Source organism: Euprymna scolopes, chromosome 33 (assembly GCF_053919585.1).
Source record: "Euprymna scolopes isolate OS-2025 chromosome 33, ASM5391958v1, whole genome shotgun sequence".
Lineage (NCBI taxonomy): Eukaryota > Metazoa > Mollusca > Cephalopoda > Sepiida > Sepiolidae > Euprymna > Euprymna scolopes.
Window position 1 is genome coordinate 6,836,690 of NC_136514.1, and position 26,808 is coordinate 6,863,497.

Consider the following 26,808-nt stretch of genomic DNA (forward strand, 5'->3'; position numbering starts at 1 on the left):
TTGGGGGATGGCTACTACACAGCGAGATATGAAGGAGTATGTAAGTACCTCCACTGGAACATCTGTAAAAAATTAAACATCCAGTTTAGCAGCAAATCCTAGGAAAATCAACCTGAAAGAACAGTTGGAAATGACTTATATACCATACATTATGACCATGTAATACTTACTGCAATTTACCTTGAAAATGCTGCTGTGAAACCTGATATAGTTATATGGAATAAGTCAGAGAGAGTTATTTGAAGTGAGTGTCCCCAATGATGGAGGTCTAACCAGAGCTGAAAGGGAGAAACAGACCAAATATCCAGATCTCGTGTATGATATGAAAAGAAACTGGAATCTTAGGGAGATATCAATCATACCAGTTATTATAAGTGCCACATGGCTTATGAAGAAGAATCTGAAGTCCTACCTAACTTTTTCTTAAACATGAGACTTTGATGGCATGGTTACATTGAAGGAACGGATGAGTTTTTGGGTTAGATGTAGAGCATTTGAGATCGATTTGGTTCACAGGAAAAGATCAAAGAACACATGGGAGGAAGCAATAAGAATAAACTTGAGGGAAATAGAGATGAATAAAGACCTGGTCAGAGATAGGTTAGTTTAGAAGTGAATTTCTAAAACCATTCAATATATGCCAATATATAAAACAGATAATAAATTGAAGATAATAATATCACCATAATCTCATCCGATGATGTATTTTACTCTTTCAAGATTTTTCGTTGACTGTTCTAATATAAAGTTAAATCCTTACTTTTAAAAATCTATTAGCATCTGACTTAATTTAACTAACGAGAGCAAAGCTTTCCTATGGATTTAAGAATAACTTTCAGGTCATCGGTTTTCATGGAAACTTAATCACCTCAGGCTGATCAATGGATAACCTCTCATTATATATTATTCATATTTACACTAATGTTTAAAAGTATAACATTTTCCCATGATTTTAACACAATTTTCTATATTAGTTGAAATATATGCCTACAGGAAGTACTAAGTCATAACTATAATCTCAGAATTACCTCCCTTTTACGCATACTCTGCCCAATTCTAAGTTGCTCACACCAACTTCAAGGCAGTAAAAGATGAATGTAGTTTTCTTGAAGCATTGTTTAGTGTGTATATAAAGGTAATTTATAGAATGCAGTGCAATAAACTGTGTGGATTCACCTTTTATTAATGCAAAATATACTTTTTAAAAATATATTTTTATATTGTTTACAATAGCCCCATATGCACATTTGAACTAAAGTCAAACACCTATCTGAGGGAGAGAAATTTCCTGAAATATCATTAAATACAAAACTTTCATCTGATCATACTGATGCAAGTAAGAAAACAATGAATGTTTAAAAGTATGTTAAAAAAAAATGCATAGTAATAAAAGGCGAATCTGCATAGCTTATTTCACTGTTATTTCTTAATTTGCTTCCGTCTGTACTGATTCGTTACACTTCTACGTTGTTTTGCCTTCTAAAATTAGCTTTTTATATACATAGATATATATACGTGTGTGTGTGTGTTTATATATTTAGGCAGCATTCTTTCCTTTAAGTATATTTCATCAAATATTATAGACAATTTCTGTCTACATACTTTAGTTCTGATCCAGTATGAGAATAAATTTACGTAGAAATTGTTAATGAAATATATATATATAAAAAATATATATATATATATATATAAAAATTGTTGCTTCTTCATTATTGTAGTGAAATTCGAAAACTGAAATATTGAATTTCAAGTGAAACACATGGTATCTACTGAATTGTCATGTTACAGTAATGAAAATATCGAAAAATTATGAAAAAATAAACAAGGTAGAAAATTAATTATTAATGATAAGTTTTTGAAGACAAACAGTGAAAATGAAGTTTTGCTAAATTGACCAAAGATTTTCAGTTTTCATGGATGGTCACGTTCAATACTGCCAAGACTAAGCTTGTTTCCTTCAATAATTACAAGAAACCTTCTCAACCTCATAGCTATAACTAAAGATACATTACCTGAAAATACATCTTTCAAACTCCTCGGCTTAACGTTCACAGGGAACAGGAGTTGGAACAGATAGATCGAGAGCATTGCTGCAAAGAAGGTGGGCTCTCTCTACCGTGCTAGAAAGTTACTTATGCCTGAAAGTATCCTGTACCTCTATAAGGCCACCATTCGCCCATGTATGGAGTATTGTTGTCAGATTTAGGCTGGTGCATCTGCTACTAGTCTCTCACTCCTGGACAGGGTTCAAAAGAGAGAAGCCAACCTGATAGGTCCTGAACTGTCATAAGCTTTAACCTCTGTCCCATCAACAAAATGTTGCATCCCTCTGCCTGTTTTACAAGTATTTTGATGGTAGATGCTCTGACGAACTACAAGCCATTGTACCCTTTTGATGTAAATACCCCCGACAAACCAGGCATCAACATAGTCCCACCTATACACAGTAGAGATCCATAGATGTAAGAAAGCCTTCTACTCTAATAGTAGTTTATTCCCCAGAATTGCTAGACTCTGAAATTGTCTTCTGGTTTCCTGCTACCCCGACTGTACTGACATGAATAAGTTCAAGTGTAATGTGAACAGACATCTTGCTGCTCAACTCCCTACATAGTATCTCTGCAACTCATGTCCCTGATAGTAGCCCCCCGTATATCAAAGTCGCATTGTTTTGGGTGAAAATTTAATTAAAATAAATTAAAAAAAATTTAACATGCTGAAAGAAATAAACAGTAAAATGGAAAATATCTTTGAATTTGGAATATAGACTTTTGTCATATTTATAAAATATATATGGCAATTAAGCTACACTGAATATTCAGTGTTTCATCCACTCTAGGATTCGTCAGGCTTATGCGCGAATTCTGTGGTTGTTTCTCGTTTTTATATGATCCTCTTCTGTTGAGGATTTTAGTTAGCCAATCAGCTTTCTAGTATCCACCGCGCCCCTTCCTATCAGCCAATGGACATGCATTTTATCGAACAAAGGATCTGTTTTAGAACTAGGTTAGTGGTTTAAGGCAGACATTTTCCTTTCCCAGAAGATGATCATATAAAAACGAGAAACAACCACAGAATTCGCGCATAAGCCTGACGAATCCTAGAGTGGATGAAACACTGAATATTCAGTGTAGCTTAATCGCCATATATATTTTATAAATTACTAACTAGCTCTACCTACGTATTGAGCACTTTTTAAGTAAATACTTAAAGTTTACGCATAAATCTATACTTTTGTATATTAATTTTATGTGAGTAAATGAAGTAGTTATATATATATGACAAAAGTCTATATATATATTTTATAAATTACCTTTTATATAAACATTTTAGTGCTTGATGTTTGTAACTTTTGTTTTGACGTCAACTAATAGATGAGGACCAGTTCAATTCCTGGGCAACACTGAATTCTACTAGTTTCTAATAGCTGCAGTATTGCTACCAGGTACCCTTTTGCCGTTTGGTAAGTGCAGATGGTTCACAAAACTATTCTGAGTACATCTTGGTCACAAATTGAATATTATAAAATTTAAAAAAGAATAATAAAAAGTTATAGGTTGGTTACAGAAAACCATAAGGTTCTTTATTTTTTGTGGGTAAATAAAAGAAAATATGAGGGGGAAAAGAATAGCAAAACAGTTGATTCTTTGTTTTAGAATATTTTTTTCTTAAGTTGAAATAAGACATTGACTTCTTTGTTATTAGATCACGTTTTTTTGTAAATTTTCATCGTGCAATAAAAAAGTTAATATTTTCCATGTAAAATCTATCTATATATCTATAAAAGTGAACGTTTCTGTCTGTGTCTGTCTGTGTGTCTATACATTTCCCTATCCAATAACTCTGTCAATTTTTAGTCTACAGACTCTAAATTTGATATACAGTGTACTGAGATTTGGGAAAATCTTTGTGATCGGTTTTCGGCCAGAAATTTGGCTGTTAAGGGGTCAAAGTTCAACGATTTGACCTTTGAGAACTCTACCAAACTCCTCCGCCAATTTTGGGTCTAAACACTTGAAATTTTAGATATATTTTCCTTGGACATGGATCAAACATAATAACTTGTTTTGAGCCCAAAACAATAAATATTAAGGGGTCATAGTTAAAAAAAATTGACTGCTTTTTTTATGCTCAACATACACCTCCAAATGCTAGTATGCTATATTTTAATTATTGTAAACGTTTGTGGACAAATGCAAATTTGAGTTTATGCTTCTTGTAAATGTTTAAAAAAAATCAATGTGATAATTTTATCCATGCTTTTAACATTTTTTTCAACAAATATTAATCATTGGTTCTTTAAAAGACATTTAAACTCAGACATCGCTTTTTTTTCTTTTACTCCACATACACCTCCAGACACCCAGGCAATGCCGGGCTGAAATGCTAGTACATTAAAAACTCCTAATACTTTCATTATTTAAAGAGATTATCCTACAAACAGTTTATTCTTAGATGTACATTTTTGTTTTAGAATATTTCATCTTTGCTATTTATTACTTTCTCGTGAGAACACTAATACACAATTAATAACATCATTGGGTTGAAAGAAAAAAGTTGTTTGATCTTGGTATAGGGGCTTGTTTTCAATTGCATCCTGGGACAGAGGGAGATATGGACGTTACATCCTTATAGTATACAGTATTTTGCAACAAGTTAAAAACATGTGCAAAAAAACTTGGTGATTCTAAATTGATACCCAAATACACACACACACACACACACACACACACAATTCTATTTCTCCCATTTGGGTGGAGCACTCTAGTGAAAGAAAATGATGACTCCCATATTATGTAGTTTCAGGTATTAGTATTGTAAAAAATAGAAATAAATGAATCCCTTCTTTTATATATGGCTAGCATGGATACCCAGTGTTACCCGGGTTGACATTAAGTTTGGTTTGGACACACCTACTATACTAAGGATATTGTGCACTTTTTCATTATCATATGTCAACTCCATCGTTACCCCAACAACAATTTTAAAAATAAAAGAATGGATAAAAACATGAAAATGTACCCCCCCCCCTAAAAAAAAAAACAAAAAAAAACTACGTGACAACCTCCTCATCAGATATTTTGGCAGAAGGAATACAAAGAGAAGAACCTATTCTCTGGATATTGAGCACTTTTTGTTGCCCATGCACTCGACACTCTAAAAAAAAACAAAAAAAAAACAATAAATAAATAAAATAAGAAGGAAAAAACTTATGTCATGAGTGCTTATGACGTCATGATGTAATAAAATAAAGTTTTAAAGCAGTTTTCGTTTGATACACATGTGTAACTTGCGAAAAGAGCAACACAAAAAAGGACCCACCTTTCAAAACATGGTCCAATTGATCACCATAGAATTAATCTTTTTTTTCTAATTGTCACATATGCATCCAAGGCATTGCTCTTTCAGATGGTACCAATTTTGACCCGGTCGGATGCGGATGACAAACGTTTTTAGCAGACATACAAAGATACATGTATTTTCTTCCATTTTCACAAACAGTTTAATTTAACTTTGATAGAGTATGGCATAAAGGTTTACTTCACAAGATTTCCAGCTACGGTATAGCTGGAAATGTCTTCTCAATTATTAAATCATTTCTCTCTGATAGGTTCATAAGAGTAGTGGTTGATGGGCAGAAATCAGAAGCTCTTAGTACTAATGCTGGAGTCCCTCAGGGGTCCATCCTGGGCCCAACTCTCTTCCTGATCTATATTAATGATCTTCCAAATCACATCCTTACATCATTCATAGACATCTATGCTGATCACACTACTATCTATGGTAGCACATCTAAGACAGTAAACGACAAGTTCTCTCTAATTCTCTCTCCTCTGATCTTGAGCAAGTGTTACAATGGGGGAAGAGGTGGCTTGTTACTTTTAGTGCAAGCTAAAACCAAGCTTTTATCTTTATATCATCAACGCTCTGATCCCCATCTGGCATCAATTGAAATGAATGGCTCTCGTCTTGAGGAGGCCTCATGTTTTGACAAGCTTCTGGGTTTGACCTTTACTCCTGATCTTAAATAAAACACATACATTAAATCCGTTTCCAAGGCCGCTGGAAAAATGGTGGGATCCTTCTATGGATCCAGTAGATATCTCTCTGCTGATGCAATTCTCTATCTATATAAGAGCCAGGTACGTCCAAGGATGGAGTACTGTTGCCACATCTGGGCAGAAGCTGCTAGAAAGGACTTATCCTGCCTTGATAAAGTTCAAAATAGACTTCGTAGCCTTGTGGAGGATGTCATTTTCTCTTCCCTGCAACCTCTTTCTCACAGAAGAGATGTTGCGAGCCTGTCTTTGCTTTATCGTTATTTTCATGGCAGGTGCTCGGCTGAGCTCCATTCTATGGTCCCCCCTCACCAAACTTTTACAAGAAACACCCGTCTAGCAAAAAACACTATCACTAATTTCCCCCACTCTTTATCTGTGCCTAAACCTAAGCATAGATTCCATGAGCAAAGCTTCTTTCTTAGAACTGCATGCTTATGGAATTGTCTTCTGTTTTTCTGCTTTCCAGCTGACTACAATATGGTTGTCTTCAAGTCTAATGTAAACAAGTTTTTGATGAGCCGTTCCATATAAGTTAACAAATTTACCGAATCTCCATTACTAATGGTTACTATATTGTCCAATTTCTACTGTACACTCTTTAATAATCCTTATCCTCGAGTGGCCTCTTGGCCTTGATAGTGGTGATGCCTATGAAGAAAAAAAAAACTTAATAGGGCAGCAGCTATTGAGGTCTCCATTTCTAATCTTGCTAGTTCTAATCACAATGATGAGCAACAACAAAACCTATGCCTGTGGATATAAATATTTGGCTATATTTTACAATAGCAAACAAAACAAAAAATGGGTGAAAAAAAAATATACAACAAATAAATCTTACCAAAGGCAAGATAAGTTATCTAGCTTTTGTGTTTTAATTTATTTGAAAACGTTTTTGACATGAAAATAAAAATATCAAGTCTAAGTTAGAACAACAAAAAATAAAATACAGCTATGTCAAACTTTGATAATTACTTAAAATAAAAAAATTAAACAAAATATTGGTAGAACATTTCATTTTCGCAAGATTGGTGACATTTGTTTGATGTGTTTCATTGCATTCATTTAATGACCAACCTTAAGATTGAATGAAAGTTCTCATTCGAAAAATAAAAATTTTGTCTAAGTAAAAACAAACAAAAAAAAATCTAAAATTTTTTTTGTTTTGAATTAAATATACTTTTCTGGGAATTACTAAATTATTTTAGTGAGGGAGAAATCCTTTTACAGAAAGGCAATTTTAATTTTTATCTCAATCAAAAGCTTGATTTAAAATTTTTTTAATTATTATAATTCTCCACACTAAAAACGAATCTTGTGTCTACCTCTGCCTTTATGGGGGAAAATAAACACTCAGGACAATACACAAGACAGTCACTTGCAGGCACTTGCTATCTTTTGATTATTATTTTTATTTATTTATTTTTAAATTTAATAAAAAAATAAATTAACATTCGTCTAGTTGAAATCCATCAATAATTTCCCCCACTTTTTATCTGTGCCAAAACCTAAACATAGATTCCATAAACAAAGCTCCTTTCGTAGAACTGTACACCTGTTGAACTCTATTCCATTTTCCTGCTTTCCAACTCATTACAAAATAGTTGTTTTCAAGTCCAATGTAAACAAGTTCTTAATGAGCCGTTCCCTTAAGTAATCCAATTTGCCAAATTTTCACTACTAACGATTACTATGACATTTTCCCATCGACTACTGTACAGTCATTAACCCTCATCCTCGAGTTGGCCTCCAGGCCTTGATAAGTAGTGGCCCCCTTTGTAAAAAAAAAATGTTAATTTTTGTTCCTTTTTGTTTTGATTCGTATATCATTCATGTTAATCTCCCAAAAGATTAAATCTAATCCTTAATCTTTTCATGTTAGCAACTTTAACCATCTTGTTTGTAAGCGAACATTAATTCTAATCTGTAATCATTTAGTATCGCATGAACAGTCATTATTACGCTATTATCCTGTGTATAAATTTTAAACTAATAAAAAAAAGAAAGGTTGGGTAGTATTATACACAAGTACGTTTTTATAAATTTTAACTCTGATAATTATTTTTTTTTTTAATCAATTTTATAGCATATCAACCTCTTTTTTTTTAAAAAAAAAACCCCTGGAAACACAGTATGTACAGTAACAATTTGTATTGAAAAATTTGAATTTATTTTTAAATGTTTTATTGCATGTATTAGAAACTCTTCAATATTGAGTGATCGATGGATGAAAAAAATATAAAAAGAGAAGAGAATCTTTTTTTATATATACTTTCAAATAGCAGAGTGCATTCTCTTCTTACTCAGTATAATTCAGGGGAGATAATTTAAATATCCTTTAACGGGAAAAACTAAATCACAATATGATTAATTGTTGAATAAAAATTGCTATTTTTACCAATTTCTCGTTGTAAATTGTCTATTCATATTGTTCTTAACTGTATTTGTGTGTGAATTATCACAAGATGGCTTATCGGATTTGAACGTGCTATTGGCGATTACATAAGCTGTGATAGTATCCATTATCACAATCATGGACCCTGAATCTGACTTTGAATTTTAAAATTATGTTTGTTCACAAAATAACCTTTGTTTCTATATTAACTTATATATATATATATATATATATATATAATTATTTTTTTACTATAATAATTAAATACCTACAGACACTAGTGTTTCATCCTTTCGGGATTCTTCAGTGCAGGGTGACACGATTACTACCGGTCGAACGATTCGAACCCCGCGACACGAGACATCTCTGGCTCGATTAGCGGAGGCCGTATCCATTCGGCTACCATTAACCGCTTGAAATAGCGTTGAATTTTAAACATTTTAATTTAAATGTTCATTACGTCAGACAGACAGTGATCAAATCGTTATACGATGATCTACGCATAAGAGCTAAATTGACCGACTTTTAATTCAACTGAAAGTGCTCAACGATAAGAAACGAATTTCTTAAAGGGGCTGTCATAATTATTTTTTTACTATAATAATTAAATACCTACAGACACTAGTGTTTCATCCTTTCGGGATTCTTCAGTGCAGGGTGACACGATTACTACCAGTCGAACGATTCGAACCCCGCGACATGAGACATCTCTGGCTCGATTAGCGGAGGCCGTATCCATTCGGCTACCATTAACCGTGTGAAATAGCATTGAATTTTAAACATTTTAATTTAAATGTTCATTACGTCAGACAGACAGTGATCAAATCGTTATACGATGATCTACGCATAAGAGCTAAATTGACCGACTTTTAATTCAACTGAAAGTGCTCAACGATATTATATGATATATATATATATATATATATATATATATATATATATAAAAATTATTACTATAATTAATAATAATACTCCGTGAACCATCCAGGCTGGCATAACTCGGAGGCTAAGGGTGAATAGTTGTATGTTTTGGTATCGATTCTAGCTGATGACAACCAAATCACATATTTTTACACTTTTGAAATAACTACCATATATTAGGTTCAGTATAATAATCAATCGAGAATGGTCTTTATAATGATAAATATGTCATCTGCATGAATTAAAATATCATATTTAAACATGTCTTACGACTGGGAAATGCCGGGCAGTCTGCTAGGAATTAATAAAATCAGAAGTGTTATATCTAAATGCAACTTTGATATTTTGCTATTTTTTCTATTAATGTTAATGCAATATTTACTGAAATCAAAAAGGCAATAGTATGAAATAAAATATAGTTAAAGGAATAGTTAAAAAAATTTTAATTACAAAATTTAATCCACCAGAATTCATTTCAATTTCTTAAATGTTTTTCCCTTTGCTAGCATACAAATCTTCACTCATTTTTGTTTAATTGCAGTCGCTAAGTAAGCAGAATGTCCTCTTTAAGCTTCAAGTTATCGATGGGATGGAAAACAAAGACTATCTTCCCCATGATGTGGAGATGCCGCTGTATATGCCAGTTGTAGATCGGTAAGCTTATCTTCTACTTGTTTCTCTTTTTATTAAATGTGTTTGTGTGTGTATGCATACATATATATATATAATAGGCAATTGTCATCACGTTTTCCACTTCATATTTGATACTTGAAATGTAAACAGCTTATAAAAATTATTATAATCCTTTGTTTAAATAATATATTTACTTTCCTGATATCGGCCTTACTAGCATTTGACCTCTTTTTAGCTTGTAACCTTGATTTGCTGTGATAATCTTTGGTTTTCTTCACTTTGGCATTAATCATGTATTTAAATAGTATTCATACATGTTTGATATAACCTTTGCAATCATTTCTCCAAATAAATTATATTTCCCTCTTTTTAGCATATAAAATTGATTTGCTGCAGAATATTTTGATATTTTCACTTCTGTGTTGATCTTATATTTTTTATGTTCCAATTTGATGTCTAATTCCATTAATTATGATGAGACTTGATTCAAATAAAAAAAATCTGTTGATCGTTTCAAAAATGATTGTACACTCATGAGTTGTTGTTCTTGATATTTTCTTTCTGCCTAAATAAATGAATTTTCCATAAATCATTTCATCATTGCCTATATATATATATATATATATATATATATATATATATATATATATATAAAATAAAATAAAAATTACAATTAAATTTACCAAAATGATCCAAGATGGTAAAATTAAAGTATATTGGACTTGAAGACTTCCAAGGTGTAGTCAGGTGGGAAACAGGCAAGCGGCAGAGAGTTTCACTGGCGTGCACTTCTAAGAAAGAAGCTTTGCTCATGGAATCTATGGTTGGATTTAGGCACAGATAAAGAGTGGGTAAAATTATTGATAGTAGTTTCAGCCAGACTGGTGTTTCTCATGAAAGATTGGCGAGAGGGGATGTGGGATTTGAGCTCAGACGAGCACCTGCCATGGAAATAACGATAAAACAAAGACAGGCTCGCAACGTCTCTTCTGTGGGAGAGAGGTTGCAGGGAAGAGAAAAGGGCATCCCCCACTAAACCACGATGTCTATTTTGTACCCTGTCAAGGCAGGACAGGCTGTTTTTAGCAGCTCCTGCCCAGATGTGGCAGCAGTACTCCATCCTTGGACGTACTTGGCTTTTATACAGATAGAGAATTGCATCAGTAGTGAGATATCTTCTGGAGCGAGATAAGGATCCCACCATTTTCCCAGCGTCCCTGGCAACAGATTTGATGTACGTGTTCCATTTCAGATCAGGAGTGAAGGTCAAACCCAGAAGCTTGTCAAAACATGAAGCCTCCACAAGACAAGAGCCATCCATTTCAATTGATGCCAGATGGGGATCAGAACGTTGATGATGTAAAGATAGAAACTTGGTTTTGGATGCATTAAAAGTGACCAGCCACCTCTTCTCCCATTGTACCACGCGCTCAAGATCAGAGGAGAGAGAATTAGAGAGAACTTTGTCATTTACGGCCTTTGATGTGTTGCCATAGATGGTCGTGTCATCAGCATAGATGTCAACGAATGATTTAAGTATGTGTTTAGGGAGGTCATTGATGTAGATCAGGGAGAGAGTTGGGCCCAGGATGGACCCCTGAGGGACTCCAGCATTAATACTGTGAGCCTCTGATTTCTGCCCATCAACCACTACTCTTATGAACCTATTAGAGAGAAATGATTTAATGATTGAGAAAACATTTCCAGTAGTACCTTAGCTGGAAATCTTGTGAAGTAGGCCCTTATGCCATACCTTATTGAAGGCCTTCGATATGTCAAGAGCAATTGCCCTAGAAAGGAAACCTTTGTCAAGAGATTCACTAATCCTATGTGATATAACCGTTAGCACATCTGCTGTAGATCTTGCAGAGCGGAAACCATATTGTGTGTCACCAAGGTTATTTTCTGTTGAGGTGGTTGACTACTTCTTTATTTAATATGGATTCCAACAACTTACTCATGACACACAGGAGACTTATTGGTCTGTACTGAGAGGGAGATGACTTTTCACCTGAATTCTTAAATACAGGGCATACTGATGAGGTTTTCCAGGGTGTTGGGAAGCACTTCTCCTTAAGGATACGCTTAAACAGTTTTGTAAGTATGGGGGCAAGTTCTGGTTGTAGCTTTTTCAGCACTATAACTGGAATGCCATCAGGACCAGTTACTTTATTGGAATCAAGGTTCTTGATTAGCTTGGCGATATCACGCACAGATATTTGTATGTTGCATAGCGTGTTGTCTGTTATAGGAGGAAATACAGGGAGTTGATGGTCATTGTCGCATAGGGTAGAATTAGCTGCAAAGTTTTTTGCAAATAGTTTTGCCTTGTCTAATGCTGACGAGATGACCTCAGTTCCATTGATGATAGTTGGGATAGAACGCACGCTTATGTTCAAGATCCTGTTTGCTATTTGCCAGAACTGGTGGGAACCAAGCCGCTGCTCAGCTACTTTGGATTTAACAGACTGAGCATATAGCTCTCTTGCATGTTTTATCTTTTGTCTTATCTTTTCCTTTTCAGTTCTGTTTAACCTTGAATCATTGGAGACACTAAACTTCTACAAAGGTTGTTGCTTTCTTCTTTGTCTTAGAATGTTGTCTTTTCTGACGCTCTAAATGAATGGATAATCAATGTTTAAAATAATTAATCAAATTTTTAATTTTTTTTTTCCAGAGCCCTTTCTGCTTGTGACAGTAATCCAGAATTAGCACATATAAAATTGATTGTTGAATGGGAAACTCGAATAAGAGAAATGTGAGTTAAACCCAAACTTAATTTCTTACTATATTGTCTCGTCTTCCTCTGTCTCACTTCCGAAAGGGGCTTAGGCTAATTCAACTCTAACTGAACTTTGGCTCCTTCTCTCTAACCCTCTTCCAAACTCTAGTCTGATTTAATTGTATATATTGATTCTATATTTCTTTGTGATGTCAGAACGCAGTCAAACACACTTGGTTTGCACGTGGACACTGCATATGCTTCCAACATGTTCTGGCAACACAAAGATGTTCTTTAATTTCCAGTGTTCCATTCTACCTGCCCTGACCTTACTTTCTTATATAGTTATTTCTAACTGCAATGGATAAGTCTACAAAAACGATTTTTTTTAATTAAAATTCAATTTTCCATCACTAGTACTAATGAAACTAAAATTCATAGATCATACCCCATCAAAAGTATGTGAAAATATATGCATAAATTACATGGACTTTTATTGTAATATGAAAATAATTAAAAAAAATAAATAAATAAAAAAACAGCAACTATTTAGAGATTTTGAAAGACTCTGAATCGGTAATTGTATTGGAATCGGAAATTTAGAACAGAATCAGTAATTTGTATCTGAAAAATTCAGAAACAAAGTAATTTTATCGGAATCAGAAAAACATTGGATTCGATCCATTACTACTAATTATCAAAACAATATTTCCTCTTTTCTTTTTTTTTCTTCATTTGTTGTTGTTTTTGTTAATTTTTTTTTACATTTTTCTTATTTTCAAGTTTACAAACATTTTCTAGTCTTGTTGTTTATTTCAATTAATTTTTAAATGAAATTTCCATTTTTTTTTTTTATAGGATTGTGTGTAACAAGGAAGAAATAGTCGAGGAACAACCAAGTGTGATGAAAGTTCGAAATGCCCAACAGAAGATGGGAAACACATCGTTAGAAGAATGCTTCCATCTTTACACGCAAGAGGAAGAGGTAAAAATGAATATGATAATCTCAAACCAGTATTTCCGATCATTTTTAGGCACCACAAAGTTTTTTACATAAAATTTAGAACCAGATTTCTTATTACAAACATTTAGTTTTGTTGGTGTACAAGTTGTTTGCTTGTTAGTGGAATTCTTTTCTTTTTTTTTTTTTAAAAATCCATAAATGTCAAATCCGACTTCAATCGCTTTTGGGTTGAAAATTAAATTTTTTCTATGGTAAAAATATTTTTGAAGTAATATTTTTATTTTAAGTTTTTGACTCTTTACATCAAGTGGCTCTATACCTTGTCTGGAGCGATTTCTATTTAAAAAAGTTATTTTTAGTTGTTTTTTGTGGTACACACATGCACACGGGGGAGCTGTGGTCTCTCAGGTTGGGAAATTCATCTTTCTAACAGCTTGTTTTTTTTATATCCATATATTTATAAGTTATATTTATAAGTGATATTCATAAGTTACTCGTATTCCTGATTAATCTGCCAAATGATGGAAATTTATATGAATGAAACTACCCAGTTTAATTATGACGTTTATTTATAATTAGATATGGTCAAGCCGACACATTTGGTCACATTTTCTCAGCATAAAGGTTATCCTTAGGATAAATTGGTTATGTTGATGCAATTATATGAAGTGTTCTCTCGGTATAAATCATTGCAAAATTGCAGGAAAGTTGGTTGACCAACGTACAGATGGAAGCAAGTGATTACGCAAGATTGTACTAAGTCGAATTTGGAGACTGGCTGAAATGTGAAGATTAGAGTGTGAATTTCCGGATTTACAAAAAAATGCAAAAAGATAATTGGATAAAAGTAAAGTAATGAAGTAAGAAAGAAACAAAATATATTTTTCTATCGTTTCTGGTGGAAAACTAATCTAGTCTGAGTGCATGGGCATAGAAAAATTTATAAAAATATCTCGATATAAATAAATGATTGTAAAATAAAATGTGATCGTGCAAGACAACAGCTTAGTATGGAAACTATTAAAGCAAACAGTCTGACGTTTTATGAATTAATAATTTTTGCTGTTTTACAAGATCTGGAAAAGCAAAAAATTCAATCTCAAAGCCAAATAAGGCTTTTATAAGAGCAACGTCTTGTCTATACTGCTTTATGAAAGTGAAACTTGACACCTCTAAATCAAACAGAGGAAATTAGATGTGTCTGATCCCATGTGCTTTAAAAAGATCCTAGGAATCAAATGGAGCAATCGAACTACAAACCAAAAAGCTCGAGACCTCACTAACCAACAGGTAGTATCGTCAATCTGCAAATGATATCCAGGCTGGTCGAAGTTTAGCCCCAGAGAGAATTAGTGAGTGCTCTGATGATGGACCCTCTGATGAAAAAAGAAGAGAAAGACCAAAAATATATTGAAAGCAATCGAGAGATTTGATTGCAACGGAAAAAACTGGAGGGACGCTGTGGATCTAGCTTACAATCGAAAATGATAGTATACTTTGACATGCAGGAGTTCCTAAGTTTAAGTGCTGCGACCTGCGTGTAGCGTGACTTATCTCCCTTTAATAATTATGAAATGACTTATCTCCCTTTCATAATTGTGAAGTGACTTGGAACGGATTTATCTCCCCTTTGTAATTTGTATAGTGACTTATCTCCCTTTTATAATTTGTACAGTAACTTTGATAATTTCAAGTTGTGCACTGACTAATGCCTCTTTGATAATTTGTGAAGTTACTTATCTCTGATAGTTCAATTCAAACTGAATTAACTACAAGCAGAATTTCTTCATTTCTTGTGGTTCAACGATTCCAACTTTAGTCCAAGTAGGCAATATATGCTTTGAATGAGCGGTTTCATGCTTAGTCACTCAAGATACTTTCACTCATAAGAGAGTGCCAAGAGGAGGGGATTTTTTGTATGTATCATTGCTACGTGTGAACAATAGGTTAGAAAAAAATGAAATGGAAACCTATGCAAAAGGGTGAACGCACAACGAAAATGGGTTAGCAAGTAAAGATCTACTTGATGACAGCTTCCAATTTTGACAAATTGACAAGCAACGTTTCTTCAAAAACCCATTATATTTCAGGTCGGATGTTGTTTTTTTTTTAGGAATAATTAATTTTCACTCATTTTTTTTGTAGGTTGGCAAATGTTAGAACCTTACTTACATAGCACTTTAGAAAATCAAACTAAGAACCTTACTTATATACCACTTGTAGGTTGGCAAATGTTAGAACCTTACTTACATACCACTTTAGAAAATCAAACTAACTTTTATTTATGATTGGAAATTATATTTTTTATTACAAATAATAAAATCAAAATTTTTGTTGGGTGGGTCTGCGTTTTTTTTTTTTTTTTTTTTTAAGCAATTATGTGTGGTTTTATGACCTTACCACTCAGACTTGGGGTGAGTGGTGAAAGAAATTTAGTTATCTCTCTTAATGAAATGCTTACAAACTGGGGGGGGGGGATTTGCTAAAATTTAATCAATAAAAAATTGAGGGTTTGTTTTTTGATAAACACTTTTTGTCAATTTCTGATTTCAAAACCAGAAACCATCACCAAATAAACTTTTCCCCTTTGTCCTCTAAAACGTTATGAATTTAAAAACGAAGCAACTATAATTCTGTCTAGCTTTGTCAGTTTGCTATCACTTTGCAAAGTCTTGCTTGAAATATATGAAAGATTAATTTAAAATAATAAACATTTCATTCATAACTTTGTTGAAAACACAAAGCAAAACCTTTTTATTGATACGAATAAACGTTAATTTTTTGATAATTTCAATACAAAATTATCTTTTAGATGTGACCGTAAAGAAAGGAAAAGAAAGCAGAAGTCAATTTTTCTTTTCACTTGTAATATAGAAATAGATTGTAACTTGTTAAAAATCAAGTTGTCCCTCTAAAGAAAGAAATATTTGAACACAAATGCAAAATTAAATAACTCTCTCTCTCTCTCTCTCTCTCTCTCTCTCTCTCTCTCTCTCTCTCTTCCAATAAGAAAAGAAGGCAAGGCTAGTTAATTTAAATTGATTTTTCCAAGTACTCTAATCATTGCACCATGAGTCCTTGCAGACAACTGTAAAAGTGATATTCTCCTGAAGGTTTAAGGTTCAATTCTCAGTGTGAGTGATCAAAAAATACAATTGCAAATTACTTAGGATCTCTATCCAGTCATGGCTGAGAGAACAAGAGCATGCTACCTCCATAAATTAAATAAAGGATTCTGTTCAAAATTCCTGAGTTTGAAAGAAACATTCCTGAGTTTAACAAAATAGACCTGAAGAATATCAGCTTTCATTGACCGGAACGTTATGTAAATGACACTCAAGATGAGAACAGTTTTTTGAAGAATCCAAATGATACGAATAACAAATCCTCATCTCAAAAATTCAGACACGTAAAATTCTGGACATTTTTTTCAATTTCGCTGGCTCTGAATTAAACTGGTAATTGACTGCTTTTTTTTCTGAAACAATATTTGGCCACAAGTGAAAAATATTGATGAAAATCTCACAACCAAAATTTTGTTTAAATACATAAAGTGAAAACATTCAATTAAAATTAATTATTTATTTATTCATTTTTTAAAGTACCCTCCCCACATAAAAGAAAATTAAGGTTCAGGTATTTATTACTAATAAGAAAAAAAAAACTATTAACTAACAGAAAAGAGATGAAAAAACAAATACGCAAGAAATAGTTACGAAATGCAAAATAAGTCACTCTTCTACCAACCTGGATAAGTTTATTTATGTTTTAACTTATTTTATTTATTTTTTTTTTTTTTTAGTTTAAAACAAACCTAATGTCCACTCTGTTAAGTTATAACAAAAATAAAATGGCTGCCCTTGAGCGAGGATCCTTGACAACTGCTCAAAATTAAAATTAAACAAAACAATGCCACAAATACATTTAACAAATGTCAACAATCATGCAAAAATGTAATATTCTCAGAGTATTTTGTTTAATTTTTGATTTTTATGTGATTAGATAAGATTAGTTGTAAAAAAAAATTAGTAAATGTTTCTAAAAATAATTGTGCCAGAAATGGTAATTTTGCATTAAGTTTAGATACGAAACTGGTATTCTATTCAAAATTTTAAAATGATTGGGGTTTTTTTTTGAAATTTTATTTTTTCTTTCATCACAATCATCTAACAAAAAAAAGTTGAGATTAATTTTTGGGGCATTCCCTATTTAAAAATAGTCAAGACTCTGCCAGACTGTTGTACATATTCAGTGATGCACGTGTTCAACCCTTGAACCTCTATTATTCCTGGTGTTCATAAATAACCTCCCTTGTAAAATTCTGTCTGAGAGGAGTATGTTTGCTAGTGATATAATGCTCTATAATAGTCATGATGGAAAACAGAATACATACATATCTTGAGTGATGGCAGTTTGTAGTAAATGGATGTTAACATTTAAAGCTACCATGACTAAGCTTCTTTCCTTTTACACCCTACCTGAGAGCTCGTCTTTGAAACTCATAAGTTTAATATTCACAAGCAACATGGATTAGAACAAATATATTGAGGACATTGCCAAGGCAGCTGCAAAGGTGGGATCCTTCTCCCATGCTAGAAAATTACTAGCACCTAAAAGTATCCTGCATATTTACAAAGTCACCATTCGCCCATGCATGGAGTATTGTTGCCACATTTGAGTTGGTGCATCTACCACTAGTCTCCAATCTCATGTGTCCCTCACTATCAACCAAGCCCCAACCTCTGTTCCATCACTGTAATATTGCACTCGTGTCTATTTTACAAGTACTTTAATGGAATGTGCTCTGACAAACTCATTGTAATTGTACCTCCTTGACATACATACACACATGATAAACCCGTCTAGCAGCAAAATCTCACCCCTTCACTGTTGCCAGATGCTATTAGTTTTTTTTAATTTAAAAAATGTAGCAGATCTTCTTTTGAAATGGCAAGATGTTTATTTATTGACTCTAAACTCCTCCAAAACTTATGGACGTATGCATTATATACAAAATCGATTAGAATGATTCTAAGAAATAAGAATAAAATTACATATCAATAATATCAAACATTAATTTATTATAAACTGTTTGAAAAAATAATTACATAAATTATGCAAATAAGTAGCTACGCTTGAGTCTTTGCTCTAAACTGTAAATAAACTATTTCAAAAAACTTTTCATTGAAATAAGTTTTAGTGAAATTTTTTTTTTTTTCATTCATTTATTTAAAAAATATAATGTTGCTTTTTATTTATTTTTTCATTTATGCATTTAAAAATATAACTTATTTTATTTTTATTTTTTCAGTTAAGTGGTGATGCTTGGAGATGTCCACATTGTCACAAAGACCAACAAGGTGCAATCAAAAATTTGCGTCTTTGGTCATTACCTGGCATTTTGGTTGTGCATTTAAAACGTTTCAAGCAAGTAAGTTTCATTCGGATTTAGTTTTACATTGTTAAATTACACAATATTTTCAAATTAAAAAAATATTTCTCAAAATTTCAATACCAAACAATTTGTTTCTGGAACTTCTATTTTTGTTAATAATTATTTTAGGGTTCAAACTTTTTATTTTATTATGGAGCGAGTTGGCCAGTGTCAATCTCTCCTTTCAATAACAAAATACAACAAATGTGCATCTTTACTAGTCTTTAAATCATTTCTGCATCATAATAATACCTGATAATATTCTGACATATCATCTAGGCTCAGCGATATAGTGGTCTTCACGTGATCAATACTACACATGAATGATGACACACACACACACACACTCTCTAGTTAGAAATCTATGACCCCCAGATGTGTTTAAATTAGCAATTTTTAAAGTTTCCTAATGACTCTGGAAAGAAGAAAGTGCTCTTGGTGCGTTCTGTTGTTCTATAGAGTTTGGTTTGAGTCAGCTTGGCTTTCATGATGCTAAGTGGCACTCTATTAATATCTTCATCCTGAGGCTTGATGAACTTTCACTGGACTTTTCCAATTCTTTCTTAGAAAATCAATCTCTATTTTACTCTCTCTTTGTTTTTAATGACTTCACCAACATACAAAGCTGCTGACATTTTGCTCTCATACTGTCTACACTGTCCAAAATCAATTCTTGATCTTCATCTTTGTTATTTTCGCTTTCATAGTCGTTAGACTTGTTATCAACCAAAGTGTCAATGTTCATATCATTGTTGTCATCCTTCTTGATGGGGACAGTTTGGCTAGCTGGCTTGTTTATCACTTCCTTTTCTTTTGTTTTGGATTTTCGTCACTTGACTGAAACTTTTCATCCAGTTCCTCAAGGTATTCTGGTGAAATGGCAATCACGCACTTGCCTCTCTTTTGATCTCTCCTGCTATTTGTTCTTGGTGGACCTTTGAGAAATCCTCTGAACTGAGCTGGGGAAGCAAAAGATGGTGGCGTTGCTTTTTTGACAGGGTCACAACCTTTTCCAGTAGGTATAGTTCGGATAGATGTTGGTGCTGCTCCTGGCAAAGTAGTGCTGACTCCAGATGTGGAAGGTTGTGGAGAATGAGGTGCTTGAACTGTTGTAGGTGGGAGATGGTTGGAGCCAGTTGAGACATTTTGTTGGGAGGAGGAAGAGAGAGTTTCTGCAAGAACAGAATGATTGGTGACATCGGATGGCGCAAAAAAATAGTCAGGAAAGATGTGCCAGTCCAGGGGCCAGATGCTTTGAAGCCAGCGGTGATGTTTGCTGGGGTTGCCCCTAGAGTTCAAGCATAGTTGATCAGCTCAGCCATGTTGTAGACATTGATCGTCATTCCATGATTGCTTACTATCCATGAAGTGGCCCTGTCATTGAAGAAAGATTTCACTGGCCCATAGTGCGACCCAGAGGCTGCGTTTTGTTGTTGGGATGAGAGTGATGATTGCACATGGTTTTCATGTTTGCATATGTCAATGCTTGCAATGACAGGTGACTTTCATGATTATCCAGCACCAGAGTTTTTCTCAGAAAGTTGCACATTTTATGAAATGCTCAATTACTGACAAAAACTTCTGTCATCTACTCATTGTCTGTGACAAAACCCAAGATTCCCCCGAGAGCATTGTTCATCATATGCAGCTGAAACTTCTTTCTGCAGAATATGAACACTGGCAGCAAGGCAACAACTGTTGCTGACACTATCCTGCAGACAGCCCCCCCCCCTTCTTTACTGGTCATTTGACCAACTTACTTTACCCCTTTGGCAGCAATAACTTTGAGCAACATCTGCAGTCATGAAGCTGTCTTATCCAGATTGAAAATTTGTCATCCTTTGATATTCAGACTCTTCTATTTCTATTCAATTTAATTTCTATTTCTATTCAATTTCAATTTAATTTCTATTTCTTCAAGTCAAAAAACTGATTGATGTTGTGTTTTTTGAAGGCTGTTGCACGGGCCTGAGAAGCGGCCTCGGGTTTCCAAATTGAAAGTTGAGGGTGTCGTCTGAGAAATCCAATAAGCCATTCTTTTCCAGCCTGTATGCATGCTTCCCATGAAGCAAGAAGTTTTGTACCACATTAACCATTTGATATGAAAGTTTTGTACCACATTAACCACTTGATATGAAAGTTTTGTACCACATTAACCACTTGATATGAAAGTTTTGTACCACATTAACCACTTGATATGAAAGTTTTGTACCACATTAACCACTTGATATGAAAGTTTTGTACCACATTAACCACTTGATATGACAGTTTTGTACCACATTAACCATTTGATATGACAGTTTTGTACCACATTAACCATTTGATATGACAGTTTTGTACCACATTAACCATTTGATATGACAGTTTTGTACCACATTAACCATTTGATATGACAGTTCTTTTGCTGCCCTCATTGTCAATTGGTAGAACATTGTGGAACATTTTTGTAGATAGTCTGCCAATTCTTTGCACTGTAAAAGATCTTTTGAATAGACTGTTGCGATGTTAGCATCATAGTTTTCTTATGAGGGCAGTTTTTCGATGGAGAGTTGTCCTAGGAACTCTTGTGTCTTTTGACACAGCTTTTGCAGATTCTCCATTTAGAACTCTGGTCACTGCTACCCGTAAGACATCCTCTAGAATCAGCCTATTGTCTGTTTTCCGATGGTATTGGCGAGGTATTGTGGATTCTCCAAAAATGATCTACAAACAGAACAAACAAAGTATGATCATTTTCTTCTTTCCCGTCATCTATGCATGCCGTATTCTGTGGAAAGAAAAATTTTATTATAAAGAATAAGTCAGATGTGTTTTGAACAGCTTGTACACAGTAAAACGAGCAGCTTTGAGAAATTTAAGCAACAAAGTAATTTATATTAAGAGATGCTTGAGAAAAAGGTGTTTGAGTTAACGATTACACTGTATAGACCCCCTAATACAAAGACATACATAAAAAACTATCACAAATTCATTCAGAATCCAGTAATGTGTAGATAGAAAGCCAGTATGAACAATGTGGAGAGATGGTCACACATGTGGAGAGATGGTCACACATGTGGAGAGATGGTCACACATGTGGAGAGATGGTCACACATGTGGAGAGATGGTCACACATGTGGCCAACTCTCCCCACAAGGAAAATCTGAACAAAAAAAATTGGTAAAAATTAACAATGACTGCCACGTTTTAAGAAATATGCTAAAATGTGGGCTAAATGGGCACTCTTTACAGATGCAAAAAAAAAAAAAACAACGGCAATGTCATCAGAGCTACTATGGGTTTTAAGGTAAAACTGAAAAATTAAAAAATTACCTCTAAAATGAGTTAGTTCTCCCTCTCAGCCATGTATCAAGGGAAGTAATCAACAGTGGGCCAGTTATTCCTCTCTACTGAAGAGCTCTTCAAAAACACAGCTAAGAATTAATTTCATACTTCGGTTTTAATTAGACATAGGGGTGGTCAAGTCTCCCCACTGGCCAACTCTCCCCACCCTTCTCTACACGTTTCAATTACCTCCCTTTGTTACAAAGTGTACTCTTTAATTATCTCCCTTATGATTTATGTTTATCTTTTAGAGTGCTTCTATATTATAAGAATGAAAAAATATTGAATTTTAAGTAAAACAAATGGTATTTATGTAATTATGTCACAAATAGTAGCATATCCAAAAATTACGAAAAACGACAATGTAGAAAACTTTCTACTTTATCGATTTTTGTAATTTTTGTATATGTTACTATTTGAGACCTGACAATTACGCAGGTACCATTTGTTCTACTTGAAATTCAATATTTTTTAATTTTTATAATATAGAAGCAACTCTTGACATTTATTATAATAAATAATAATAATATAGAAGCAACAATGATATTTAAATAAATATTTTTGTTTTAACAGTACAAATTTGTACATTCTTTCTTTTTTGTATCTTATGAAGTGAGACATTTCAGCAAAAAAATTACTTTTGATTGAATTTCTAGTCTGAACATAATATATTAAACAAATATGGAGAAGATTTTAAAGCTTTTCTTTTTTCATGTTCATGTAATAAAATATCGTTGTATATGATATTTATCTGTTTCTTTTTGTCTTTTTTTTGTTTATTTTTTCAGGTTAAGATGCAACGAAACAAATTGAATATATTGGTTGAATTCCCAATGTGGGGATTGGACCTTGGTCAACATTTGGTTACATCGACTGGTCAACATCCGCGGACATCGAATGGTCATCGCACGGGAAGTTTGGATTATGGTTTATCAGAACCTGAAGATGGTCATAGAGATGTTTATGACTTGTTTGCTGTTTGCAATCATTACGGCAATATGAGTGGTGGCCATTACACTGGTAATTTTTTCTTAAATTTTTAATTGAGATTGCCATTTATCAAGGCCTGGTTATTTATATAATGGCATACTACTGAGTTATTTTAATTTTTGTGGCATAGCACAAAAATGAAAATGACTATCATTAGCATTAACATATCACAAAAATGAAAATAACTATCATTAACATTAACATATCACAAAAATGAATTGTTTCTACTCATAAACACTTCTTGCAATAAAAAAAATAAAGATTATATAAGAATTTTTATTCACATAAATCAACATATCTTGTATTCAATATCAGCTGTAGAATAACAATGATGAATATCAATGGAACAGTTGTGCCTGGTACTGCTGCAATATGTGGATGAATGTGAAACACACACTCTTCTTCAATATTTTTAATTTTTTCACATTTTTTTATTTTTAATGTTGTTTAAGTAAGAAAATCCCAGTTTACATATGTTGTTTGCATATATGCGTTGAAACTGTGCACACACACACAGATGGATGCTCAGATGAACCCCCTTGATGTAAATACCCCCAACGAACCTGACAAGCAGCAAAGTCCCACCCCTACACAGTAGAAATCCCTAAATGTAAGGAAGACTTCTACTCTAATAACTTCTTCCCTAGAACTGTTAGACTTTGGAATTCCCTTCTGGGTTCCTGCTTCCCCAACTGTACTGACATGCAGAAGTTCAAGTGTAATGTGAGGCGACATATTGCTGCTCAACTCCCTACATAGTAATCTCTGCAACTTATGTCCCTGATTGTTGCCCCCCCCCTACATCAAAGTGCCACTGTGCTTTGTTTTGGGGTGAAAATGTAATAAAAACACACACACACACATGCAGGCATTCGGCAGGGTAAAATAACCAGCTGATGAGTGCAGATCTGTCAAAACTGATGTCACCAGAGGTGAATAGGTCAAGTAGTTAGCCTCACAGCTGCTGGAATTAAATGCTTGCAAGAGAACAGGTTGATATAAACAAGTGAGATAAGAGAGAAGAGAGTAAAAGAGCAATGGTAAGCCACGGGTTATGTCATTACACTGTGTTGCTGAAATCCGCCCATCTCCAACTCCCCGCTCTTGTCTACTGACAGAAATATGGAATGCAAAGCAAGAAATAAGCGTTTTATATTTTTCTAACAAACAATTTTTTTTTTTTTTTTTTTTTTTTTTTGCGAGTTCTTTTCTTGACTGATGAGAAACTGCTATTTGTTCAAGCTGGCTACATCACACATACGAAGTTGATGATTTCAGTTTTTGATGTTTTTTTTTTTACTTACAGTTGGATACACATCCATAACATTTTAATCCAAAAAGCGTTCAGTAGCATTTGTTCGTACTTCAATTTGAGACCCCGATCACTGGAAAGGCTTACTAATTCTTTCTTTGCACATAACTCAAAATTGGAAAGCTTTGATGATCAATCTTGTCACGTGATCATGATCAGAAATTAAGTCTTCATTAATCAAAATGAAATTAAATGACTTCTAGCTATTATTTCTTTACAGCATACCAGTAATCATTCCGCGGCACAATGGTTGGGAACCACTGCTCTAGGGTTAATGAGTGTTGGGTAGATGGTAAGACAATGCCGTGATGATCAGTAAAGATAGAACTTGGGTTAAAGTTTAATTATATAAGAGAACAGCTCAACAAGAACTTGTTTACATTAGACCTGAAAACGACCATGTTATAGTGAGCTGGTATTGTTCCACAGACAGACAATTCTAGAAAAGAATCTTTGTTTATGAAATTTTTGTTCAGTTTAAGAAGCAGATATAACTTGTTGATAGCTGTTCTAGCTAGACGGTATTTGTTGCAAAAGTTTTCTGGTGGGTGGAGAACCATAGATTGACTCTCAGTCGAGCACACATACCATAAAATGAGGGGAACAGATATAGACTCACATCATTTCTTCTCTATGCGTTTTATGCTGTTCTATATACAAACTGGATGCCATTACATTGATAAGTTCAAAGTGTTGTGAAATCTGTTGGTCATATGCAAATTTTTTGACATCTCAAAAAATGGTTTTATGTGCAAATGAGCATTCTAATTTAGTGCTTTAAAAATAATACACGGAAAAAACCTAGGAGTACCTTTTGCCAACAAACTCATCAGGAGTTAGTCGTTGGTTAACACAGAAATGCATGAATTAAATTATCAGAAAAGAGCAAATACTCAGGGATATATGAGAATAAAAAAAAAAAAAGAATGGGAATTTGTATAAAATGATACACAATTATATAAAATGATACACAATTATATAAAATGATACACAATTATATAAAATGATACACAATTATATAAAATGATACACGATTATATAAAATGATGCACAATTACATAAAATGTATGTACAAATAAGATAGATTGGATATGGGAACAATTAAAATATATCCCGGAGCAAATCCAATGATTTAATAAATTCCTTCTGTTGACAGAGAGAGGGCCTACGTGAAATAATCGAGACTGACTACAATATCCTTAAATGATTTTGAGTCAGCCTAGTGTAAGATTCTAAAACCGTCCATTTTATATGCATTAACACAAGCTCGATTTTTGATTAGGTGTTGGCCAATGGCAGATTCTAAGATAGAAAAGGGGCGAGAGCGATGTGGCTTGCCTAGTCTAATTTTTGCTGGGATATGTTGGTTGATGTGTGTCTGCAAATTTAAGGAAATTCTACCTATGTAGCCAGCATCAAATTGGCAATTGAATTTATAAATAACATTGCTTTGTGTGATGTAGGGCAAACTATCCTTCGTGACCTCGGAGAATGCTGATTTTACACCAAAAACCAAACGTAACACAACAGACGGGAAACAATATATATGTATATTAGCAGACATTTCCCAGGATTGATTGTTTCATACTCTCATATTTTGTCATCAAAATCGGTGAAATCGACCATTTTCAATCAAATTGATTAATTGCCTGCTCTAGTTAGGGATCCACTACGGTGCACCGGAAGGAAGCTTCATATACCTTCCCTCACATTGATTTAATCCACAATACATTGTAGTTTACATTGCACTGTAGAGAACCTAGTTGATTTTATAAAATTATTTTTTATATAATAGCTCAAATTAGTTTAAAATGCAAGTTTCATGGTTCAGTTGTGCTGTAAACAGAAACAATCTTTTTGAACATGTTCCTGTCATATCAAAGAACCTACTGTTGATTTTATATACCTGGCCTTTTTATTTGTGCGGTAATAGAACTTCTCGCATGCACTTGTGATGTTAGATGGTATAAGGCATTGACTTTAGTCAAACTTGCCTGTTTCTTCTTTTACCAAATTAAAAAAAAAGTTTTTTTTATCAATACTTATTGAAGACA

General features: G+C 33.4%; 1 protein-coding gene across 1 annotated transcript in view; it reads left to right on the forward strand.

The window, feature by feature from the left end:
- Window positions 1-26,808, forward strand: part of LOC145258134 (uncharacterized) — a 306,677-nt gene that overhangs the window by 267,362 nt on the left and 12,507 nt on the right. The window contains exons 5-9 of the mRNA XM_080115878.1: window positions 9,917-10,029; window positions 12,686-12,766; window positions 13,589-13,715; window positions 19,006-19,125; window positions 23,241-23,472. Coding sequence (XP_079972004.1) covers window positions 9,917-10,029; window positions 12,686-12,766; window positions 13,589-13,715; window positions 19,006-19,125; window positions 23,241-23,472 — 673 coding nt within the window. The remainder of the gene's footprint in view (window positions 1-9,916; window positions 10,030-12,685; window positions 12,767-13,588; window positions 13,716-19,005; window positions 19,126-23,240; window positions 23,473-26,808) is intronic.